At 41.0% G+C, this 10,771-nt stretch overlaps 1 protein-coding gene across 6 annotated transcripts in view; it reads right to left on the bottom strand.

The window, feature by feature from the left end:
* Positions 1-367: 367 nt before the first annotated feature.
* The window catches only part of zfyve16 (zinc finger, FYVE domain containing 16), a 45,112-nt gene continuing 34,708 nt past the window's right edge, over positions 368-10,771 (bottom strand). For 5 of the 6 annotated variants that reach the window (XM_063013673.1, XM_063013674.1, XM_063013675.1 and 2 more), the window contains 4 exons: positions 10,316-10,481; positions 7,069-7,174; positions 6,793-6,960; positions 4,296-4,607 (listed from right to left, as the gene is read on the bottom strand). In XM_063013673.1, the coding sequence (XP_062869743.1) occupies positions 4,449-4,607; positions 6,793-6,960; positions 7,069-7,174; positions 10,316-10,481 (599 nt within the window). In that variant the 3' untranslated portion in view covers positions 4,296-4,448. Of the gene's footprint in view, positions 641-716; positions 787-4,295; positions 4,608-6,792; positions 6,961-7,068; positions 7,175-10,315; positions 10,482-10,771 lie in introns of those variants that run through there. The other variant, XR_010015220.1, reaches the window with a different exon arrangement.

Raw genomic sequence — 10,771 nt, 5'->3', positions numbered from 1 at the left:
TGATCTCAAGCAGAATTGATCCCAACATTGTGTGCTGCTTGCTGAGAGCTTTAAACCTACTTTAGGCAGTAGGCAGCAAGGCAGCTCTAGGTTTTCAGACAGACCCATTGTGTACGTGACTTAAATGTGCACAGTTGAGATAATTGGGAGTCCTGTGTGTGCTTCTTACGTAGGGATTGTGTGTGTGTGTTGTGTCTTACATAGGAGAGAGATGCAAGATACACCACAAAGAGATAAAACCTTAGATATACTGTGGTGAAAAAGAAGTACAAAACCACTTGTTTTGGTAATTAATACCATTAAAGAGCATATATTTACTCCCATTGTACACACAGTTTCTTTTAATTTAATTTAATTTTTGCGGCCAGTAAACTTCAACACATAGTACAGATATATATTTGCACTCGAATTCTTGCAACAGGTCAGCTTTATTCATAAGGAAAAGTCAAGAATTAAAACAGCTAGCTGCTCAGGTGGCACAGCGGTAAAATACACTAGCACACCAGAGCTGATTTGGAATCTCAGCTCTGCCATCCGGCTGGGCTGGGTGGCTATATGAACAACGTTCGGCTGGATAGGAAGCCGGATAGGGACCTCATAACTGATGCAATTACGACCACTGCTGGCTGATTGATGGCGTCTGCACAGAGAAAAGGAACAATGCTGATCAGGGTGTGTCTCTCTGTGCACAAGGCTGATCTGCATATAAAACTCACCTTGTGCAGGTGAAAAAATGCAGTCGGCTAATGCTCACGTGTCGGAGGGGACGTGTGTCTGTTCGCTCTCCTCAATCAGGGGTCAGCCCCAGTAGAGAGGAAGCATAATGCAATTGGGAGAAAAAGGGAGCAAATGCATTAAAAAAGAATGAAAACAGCTTTTGGCTTTCAATAACCCAAATATTTAATGTTAGAACATTAAATAATGCCTAGTTCACACTACACGATTTTCACTCGCCGACTGGTCGGCGCTAGACGTGGCAGCTCGGGAGCAACTTGGCGTTCGCTCGGCGATCTAAACTCGGCTCTCAATCGCTATGTGTGAACTGTTTAACAACTCGATCCGAGCAGCTGATTTCTAGCATGTTGAATATCTGGATCAGTCGGTTGCGACTGGCAATGAGTGTGGTGAGGAGGATAATATAGTTTCTATCAGAATACATCAGCACACACACAAGCTTTACAATATTTGTGAACTTATCGTCCACGCCAAACCATAATACCAACACTGCATTATAAACATTTTTATATATATTTATAAATAAAATATTTATTAACCTCCAACTCTCTACAGAACAGAACAATCCCTGCTGGTCGCGTTGCCAAATCCACTCAGATTCATTTATTTTTCTCTTCGCTTTTACGCTTCACATCAGCGCACAAACAACTTTGATCGCTCGCTACTTGTTGTATTTTGGACATGGTATCACTTAACCCCTTGTCACTTCTCACATTCGTTTTCGTGACAAAACGTAGTTTGGGAGACCAGAGAAGCTCGCCTGTGATTCCAGTTGGTGATAGATCGTGTAGTGTGAAACCCCCTGTCGCCGATCAGTCGAGTAGTGTGAAAGCCACACCGACTTGAAAGACTCCCGATTACAAGAGATCCAGTCGTGTAGTGTGAACTGTACAGCGACCTGACGACTTGGAAAGTCGTGTAGTGTGAACTTGGCATAAGCATGTAATTTTATACTAGCACTTACGTAACATAAAGACAAAATTATCATAAGCTGGCTAGCTAATAAAATGGAATGACAAATGCCATAAAACTTTTATATTACAATGACACTTTATTTTTTAAATATTTAATAACAATATTACTTAACATAAATCAAGCAAATCATATGTATAGCGTATAATTAAAATATGCTTTAAATAATGCATTTATTTAAAAATACTATCCCAAGGGTGATGTCAGACAAAAGGTTCAAAAACATTTTTCTTAATGAAAGGAAACTAAAAGAAAGGAAACTCAAGAAACAATAATAGATGCAAAACATTTGAAGGTGTATTTTGTTTGAGGATGTGTAAATATTATGAGAGCAATTACTATACAGTGCACGTTCAAATGCTAATATGAAATCTAAATCAGAATTAAGCATTTAATCTTGCAGTGTGAACTTAGTCATAGATCCAGTTATATTTAGAAAAGACATGTTTAGATTGATCTTTTTAGTTGTAGAACAACAGAACGTAAAGTAAATGCCACCTGTGGGATCTTGCTGTGACAAAATCTAGGGTATTTTACTATGATTAAATATTAGTACAATTTTACATTTAAAGATACATTAGTATTCATTAGTTGGTAGGTTGAATATGGCCCATGTCATTTTCATAATTATTGTATTACAATTTTTAATAATATAATTTCATTTATAAACCAAGTAAACCAAAAGTAACATTTTACGTGTTTCTTACAGAAATGTACTTTTGGGCCGCTCAGGTGGCGCAGCGGTAAAGTACGCTAGCGCACCAGAGTTGGGGTTTCGAATACATTGTATCGAATCTCAGCTCTGCCTTTCCGACTGGGCTGGGCGGCAGCATGAACAACGATTGGCTGTTGTTCAGGGTTAGGAGTAAAAAGTCAGATCATAGGTCCTCATAACTGGTGCAACTGCGGCCCCTGCTGGCTGACTGATGCACAGGGCTGAGGAATAGCGCTGATGTACACAGTGCCCATCAGTGTATGAGCTCGACTCGTGCAGGTGAAAAATGCAGTCTGTACTGACTGTACGTGCCGCATGTGTCAGTTGAGAGGCGTCCTCGGTCAGCGGTGAAGGGTCGAAGATCAGTATAGATGATGCAATCAGGGTAATTGGACATGACTAGATTAGGGGAGAAAAAAAAAAATAAAAAAAAAATAAATGTACTTTTGGCGCTCAGGTGACACAGCGGGATATTCCGCTAGCACACCAGCTCACAGATTCTGAACTCCTCGGTTCGGAACTCGCCGTTGCCACCGGTCGGCTGGGCGTCATCTAGCGGGCATAATTGGCAGTGCCTGCAGCAGACACGGTTCTGCTAGGGGTGGGATGACCGGACTATGTGGGTGGGCTCTTCAAACGTTGTGTAAGGACCTTGACATTTTACTCTTAACGATTTCACATTGTAACTACACCTTCTCCCCGAGGTGGTTCTGATGGAAACCTGTTTACCCTCTCGAGGTTAACGACTGCAAGTCGAGACTGCAGCACCAACAATGCTGCTCCTACTAGATGGGACGGGAAATGTCCAGAACTTACAATGGACTTTATCACAGACTAGACTGAACAATGAAAAACTCCAATTATTTTTTGCTAGTAACAACTTTCAGTTCAATTTAATTTTGTGTTTGTATGATTTGTGTAAATCCTATTTATTTTATTTAAATTATCCTCCAGGCCACCCAAAGAGGATGGGTGTCCCTGCTGAGTCTGGTTCCTCTCAAGGTTTCTTCCTGTAATTTTAAGGGAGTTTTTCCTTGCCACTGTTGCCCTCGGCTTGCTCAATAGGGGTTTTTTTTGTCTGTTGGTCCTGCATTCTGTAAAATTGCTTTGAGACAATGTTCATTGTAAAAAGTGCTAAATAAATTTGACTTGACTCGACTTGATTGGCAGATAGAGGGGCACCTGTGCAGAGTGCATAGGTGAAAAAGGGTTCTGGTAAGGGCTGCACGCGGGTCGGGGGAGGCGTGAGCAGCAATATACCCATCTCGACTGCAATCAGGGATCCACCAGCAGTGGAGGACAAATTGACTACACTAAATTGGTAAAAAATTGGAGAAAATGCATAAATAAAATAAAAAAAAACAAATGCAAGAGAAAGCATCATACATTCTTAAGCCATTTATGAACTTCTATAATTAGCGTTTATTTTGTTAGACTTAATTTATTTAACCACATATTATGAATGAGTGATACAAAATGATGAACCTCAAGTGGCTGAAGTAAAATTAGCTCTCAGCAATGAGATGCAAAAGTAAAATAATGGCCTATCAAAAATATAACTTTTATTCAACATGTGAAACTATTTCAAAAATAGTCTTTAAGCTTAATTACAGCTTAAAAGAACCAAAAGATGATATTATGTACATATTTTAAACAGATTTAGGAGCTTAAAACTCCTGTGTACTGTACACACCCGGAAAAAGTGGCAGGCCATGATACGCTGTACTCAAAAAGATGAGCAATGAAAACTTAACCTGGATTTGGGAACCGAGCATTTTCCAGATTCAGTAAGGCAAAAATTCTTATTCTTATTTTTACCACATACAAAGAAAGAATATATATTTTACATAAATTTACACATTACAATCCAATGGCATTTTTAACAGACATCATTTTAATATATACCCACACACAGGAAGTCTTCCACTGCATATCTTGTGAGAGTTTATCAATAGTGTGCTCCAATTTTAGTATCCAATTAACGAATATCCCCGGCATTTGAGGCCATTGCACTATTTGCTTCAGATCAAATTCTCTGTGAGATGTAGAACAGCAGCTCCATATCCATTGCTTGCTGCAGAACACAGGAGCTTCCACCGTGGATAACAGGTATAAGTGCCCCGTCCAACTCGTTCATGTATTTCTGCGGAAGCAGGCTTCCACCTGAGCCAGCTTGGTACTCAACCTAGAAAACAAGCAAAATAAATAAAAATAAATGTTTTATATTATAGGCTGACAATATTATTTTATTTATTTCATTGTACTAAACATGTTTTTAAATAAATCCCAGAATACATTTACTTAAGGTGGTATTCAAATATTTCGTATTGAACTAAATTGTTACACTAAGCAAGAATGGGAGGAAATAGCGACTTTCGATCAGCCATAACATTAAAACCACCTTCTTGTTTCTGCACACACTGTCCATGTTATAAGCTGCACTCACCATACAGAAGCACTTTGTAGTTCTAAAATTACTGACTGTAGTCCATCTGTTTCTCTGCATGCTTTGTTAGCCCCCTTTCACACTGTTCTTCAATGGTCAGGACCCCCACAGGACCACCACAGAGTAGGTATTATTTGGGTGGTGGATCATTCTCAGCACTGCAGTGACACTGACATGGTGGTGGTGTGTTAGTGTGTGTTGTGCTGGTATGAGTGGATAAGACACAGCAGCGCTAATGGAGTTTTTAGACACCTCACTGTCCCTGCTGGACTGAGAATAGTCCAACAACCAAAAATATCCAGCCAACGGCACCCTGTGGGCAGCATCCTGTAACCACTGATAAAGGTCTAGAAGATGATCAACTCAAACGGCAGCAATAGATGAGCGATCGTCTCCGACTTTACATCTACAAGGTGGACCAAGCAGGTAGGAGTGTTTAATAGAGTGGACACCACAACACACACTAACACACCACCACCATGTCATTGTCACTGCAGTGCTGAGAATGATCCACCACCCAAATAATACCTACTCTGTGGTAGTCCTGTGGGGATCCTGACCATTGAAGAACAGGGTGAAAACATGTTAAAAAGATATGTAGAAAAATAGATGGACTACAGTCAGTAATTGTAGAACTACAAAGTGCTCCTATATGGTAAGTGGAGCTGATAAAATGGACAGTGAGTGTAGAAACAAGGAGGTGGTTTTAATGTTATGGCTGATCGGTGTACATGACACATACAGACATTCTATGTCAACAAATAGAATGCAGTTGACCACACAAAACATGACTTGACTACCTTGGGTTTACACTGGGTTTTGCACTTTCCATGTCCCAATATTTCTGATTTGGGGTTGTCTTACACACTCACACACACAAATAATTATCTATGAAGTTCAATTCAAGAGACTGTAACAGTCACACCAGAATTTTCAGGTAACAAAAGCTATTATTGTTGATGAAACTGACCCTGATCAGCCATAACATTAAAACCACCTCCTTGTTTCTACACTCACTGTCCATTTTATCAGCTCCACTTACCATATAGAAGCACTTTGTAGTTCTACAATTACTGACTGTAATCCATCTGTTTCTCTACATACTGTTTTAGCCTGCTTTCACCCTGTTCTTCAATGGTCAGGACCCCCACAGAGCAGGTATTATTGAGGTGATGGATCATTCTCAGCACTGCAGTGACACTGACATGGTGGTGTGTTAGTGTGTGTTGCGCTGGTATGAGTGGATCAGACACAGCAACGCTGCTGGAGTTTTTATATACCGTGTCCACTCACTGTCCACTCTATTAGACACTCCTACCTAGTTGGTCCACCTTATAGATGTAAAGTCAGAGACGATCGCTCATCTATTGCTGCAGTGTGAGTTGGTCATCTTCTAGACCTTCATTAGTGGTCACAGGACGCTGCCCACATGGCGCTGTTGGCTGGATGTTTTTGGTTGGTGGACTATTCTCAGTCCAGCAGTGACAGTGAGGTGTATAAAAAGTCCATCAGCGCTGCTGTGTCTTATCCACTCATACCAGCACAACACACACTAACACACCACCACCATGTCAGTGTCACTGCAGTGCTGAGAATGATCCACCACCTGTGGTGGTCCTGTGGGGGTTCTGACCATTGAAGAACTGGGTGAAAGTGGGCTAACAAAGCATGCAGAGAAACAGATGGACTACAGTCAGTAATTGTAGAACTACAAAGTGCTTCTATATGGTAAGTGGAGCTGATAAAATGGACAGTGAGTGTAGAAACAAGGAGGTGGTTTTAATGTTATGGCTGATCGGTGTTCTAATAGAACAAATTGATTAATATAGATGGTGATGAAAATATGGTATATAATGTTACATCAAACAAAAATTAGTGCAATAAAAAGCAACTACTTTAATACTTTAATAAAACAATGAGTTACCATGTCAGTATCAGTTGAGACTCTGAGTGCAAGATGGTTGATTCCACTTGTGACAAGGACAGAGAGGTGTGGACACAGCGCTGCGCTGACTGCAGTAGCTATCTCTCTCTGGAACTGAGAGCAGGATGACAGAATGCTCAAGTCTGGGGTCTTTAGAAGGTGAAAGACCTTGTGGGAAGCAAGGGGAATAAAAGAACAGTTTAGTAAGTCTGCAGCATGGTAGGTTTTGGTTATGTGTTATTAGGGCTTGTAAAGTTTGCTACTTTGAGGACTTACCTCTGTGCACCTGATGGTCCACCCATCCATCTCAAACTCAGAGTCCTGCTGAAATCGGACACTAGGCACGCCCTCCAAGGATTTCCCATCTATAGGGCTGGTGATGCTGAAAATGCAACAAAAATACAGGGTTACATATTTAGAACAATGGTCAATGATGTGACAGGTACACTATATTGCCAAAAGTATACGCTCGTCTGCCTTCACATGCATATGAACTTGAGTGAAATCCCATTCGTAATCCATAGGGTTTAATATGATGTCGGCCCACCCTTTGCAGCTATAACAGCTTCAACTCTTCTGGGAAGGCTTTCCACAAGGTTTAGGAGTGTGTTTATGGGAATTTTTGACCATTCTTTCAGAAGCGCATTTGTGAGGTCAGACACTGATGTGGGACGAGAAGGCCTGGCTCGCAGTCTCCGCTCTAATTCATCCCAAAGGTGTTCTATTGGGTTGAGGTCAGGACTCTGTGCAGGCCAGTCAAGTTCTTCCACACCAAACTCGCTCATCCATGTCTTTATGGACCTTGCTTTGTTCACTGGTGCGCAGTCATGTTGGAACAGGAAGGGGCCATACCCAAACTGTTCCCACAAAGTTAGGAGCATGAAATTGTCCAAAATCTTTTGTTATGCTGAAGCATTAAGCAATAATCCTTTCACTGGAACTAAGGGGCCGAGCCCAATTCCTGAAAAACAACCCCGCACCATAATCCCCCCTCCACCAAATTTTACACTTGGCACAATGCAGTCAGACATGTACCGTTCAAACCCAGACTCGTCCATCAGATTGCCAGACAGAGAAGCGTGATTTATCACTCCAGAGTGTCTCCACTGCTCGAGTCCAGTGGCGGCGTGCTTTACACCACTGCATCCGACACTTTGCATTGCGCTTGGTGATGTAAGGCTTGGACGCAGCTGCTCGGCCATGGAAACCAATTCCATGAAGCTCTCTATGCACTGTTCTTGAGCTAATCTGAAGGCCACAAAGTTTGGAGGTCTGTAGCGATTGACTCTGCAGAAAGTTGGCGACCTCTGCGCACTATGCGTCTCAGCATCCGCTGACCCGCTCTGTCATTTAACGTGGCCTTCCACTTTGTGGCTGAGTTGCTGCCATTACCAATCGCTTCCACTTTGTTATAATACCACTGACAGTTGACTGTGGAATATTTAGTAGCGAGGAAATTTCACAACTGTACTTGGTGACATCCTATCACGGAACCACGCTGGAATTCACTGAGCTCCTGAGAGCGAGCCATTCTTTCACAAATGTTTGTAGAAGCAGTCTGCATGTCTAGGTGCTTGGTTTTATACACCTGTGGCCATGGAAGTGATTGGAACACCTGAATTCAATGATTTGGATTGGTGAGTGAATACTTTTGGCAATGTAGTGTATTTTTAAATGCATGAAATTAAGCAAAAATTTTGTTAATACATACAGTATCCTATTAAATAAACCTTCCTTACGTGTTAATATTTTTAATGCATCAAAACTATATTAAGAATAAAAATATTTCTTAATTTTGCATTTTAATGCTACGCGGTGCAACCTATATTTGCAGGAAAGGCCAAACAGTTCCAGTTTTGATTCGTCATTCCATAAAACTGTGTCGCAGTACTTTGCAGGCCTATTTAAATTCCTTCTGGCATATTCCAGTCAGCACTTGCTTCTTGATCAAGAGTGGTGCGAGTCGTTGAATCTGACAGTGAGGTCCTTGGTTGTTAAGTGGGTGCCACTTATACAGATTAGCCTTCATCATCTCATTCTGTAAGTCTTTAGCAGTAGCATGAAGGTTTTTCTTCATTGCACTAAGGCCTCTGGTTAAAATTTTGGATTTCTCTCACAGCCAGGCAGGTTTGCTGCTCTGACATAATACTCCAAAATGGTTATAAGATCAGCAACTTTATAAAGAGATTAAATAGCTGTGAAATGGCAGTATTACCAAAATACCCTGCTTCCATAAAATACTATATTATTCATATTCATTGTTTATTTGCTAAATCATTCAACTGATAAAGATTTCGCTTAAAGTATACACAGATCAGCCATAAACCACCTCCTTGTTTCTACACTCACTGTTCATTTTATCAGCTTCACTTACCATATATAGAAGCACTCTGTAGTTCTACAATAACTGACTGTAGTCCATCTGTTTCTCTGCATGCTTTGTAAGCCCCCTTTCATGCTGTTCCTTAATGATCAGGACCCCCACAGGACAACTACGGAGTAGGTATTATTTGGGTGACGGGTCATTCTCAGCACTGCAGTGACACTGACGGTGATGGTGGACATGATGGTGGTGTGTTAGTGTGTGTTGTGCTGGTATGAGTGGATAAGACACAGCAGCACTGCTGAAGTTTATACACACCTCACTGTCACTGCTGGACTGAAAATAGTCCACCAACCAAAAATATCCAGCCAACAGCGCCCCATGGGCAGTGTTCTGTGACCACTGATTAATGTCTAAAAGATGACCAACTCAAACAGCAGCAATAGATGAGTGATCGTCTCTGACTTTACATCTACAAGGTGGACCAGCTAGGTAGGAGTATCTAATAGAGTGGACAGTGAGTGGACAAGGTATTTATAAACTCCAGCAGCACTGCTGTGTCTGATCCACTCATACCAGCACAACACACACTAACACACCACCACCATGTCATTGTCACTGCAGTGCTGAGAATGATCCACCACCTAAATAATACCTGCTCTGTAGTGGTCCTGTGGGGGTCCTGACCATTGAAGAACAGGGTGAAAGCAGGCTAACAAAGTATGTAGAGAAATAGATGGACTACAGTCAGTAATTGTAGAACTACAAAGTGCTCCTATATGGTAAGAGGAGCTGATAAAATCAACAGTGAGTATAGAAACAAGGAGGTGGTTTTAATGTTATGGCTGATCAGTGTATATGATGTTCCACAGGACCATGGAACGCATTAACAAATTTCCCATACATCCTTATGGGGAAAAATACCTTGAAACTCAACGCCGTTTAAACTCGACACCACTCAGAAAACCAACTGACTGAGTTTCAAGGTACCACTGTATCTATTTGGTACTATTGTCTCTGGATATGACAAATCATTTACAGTTGGTTTGACAGAGATAAGGTTTAAAACAGTACTCTAAATGACTCTTGCTCATATCATTAATTTTAAATCAGACTGTTAAGTGGATCCAACAATCATGGTTGCCCAAAGCTCTTAATTAGTATTGATCTGTTTTAAATTCAGCGGATTATTTACATTACCCTTTATTAACAGGAGGCATCCAGTCCACCCAGCGTATGCTGACATTTTCTCTGTCCTCCACTGCAGTGTCAGCTTTTCCACAGGTGATTTGGAAGTTCGTCTGATCCCTCAGGGCCTGTCGTAAAGCCTCCATGGTGTCCGGTGGAATTTGAACCATTAGGCCATCTAAATAACAAAGAGCAGCAACTCAATAATGTTAAAAAAGGTTTTAAAAACTATGTAAGTCAAAAGTCATAATCATAAGGTCCCTTCAATACTGTCAAATTTTACAATAACAATATTAGTGCATATTTGAGCACAAATAATCCCATAAAGTCATGTGGTAAAGTTCCAAATTATACCAGAAAAAAATTAATAAACACTCAAATGAACCATTCTTTTAAAGGATGTGGAGATCTTGTGAGACATTGTGAGCTTAAAACATGAAGATCTGAGCCCTAAGAGTTTTAATCTTA

The sequence above is a fragment of the Trichomycterus rosablanca genome, chromosome 18, assembly GCF_030014385.1.
Source record: "Trichomycterus rosablanca isolate fTriRos1 chromosome 18, fTriRos1.hap1, whole genome shotgun sequence".
Taxonomy (NCBI): domain Eukaryota; kingdom Metazoa; phylum Chordata; class Actinopteri; order Siluriformes; family Trichomycteridae; genus Trichomycterus; species Trichomycterus rosablanca.
Note: the sequence above shows the minus strand (reverse complement) of the source record. Positions and strands in the feature narration are given on the sequence as shown.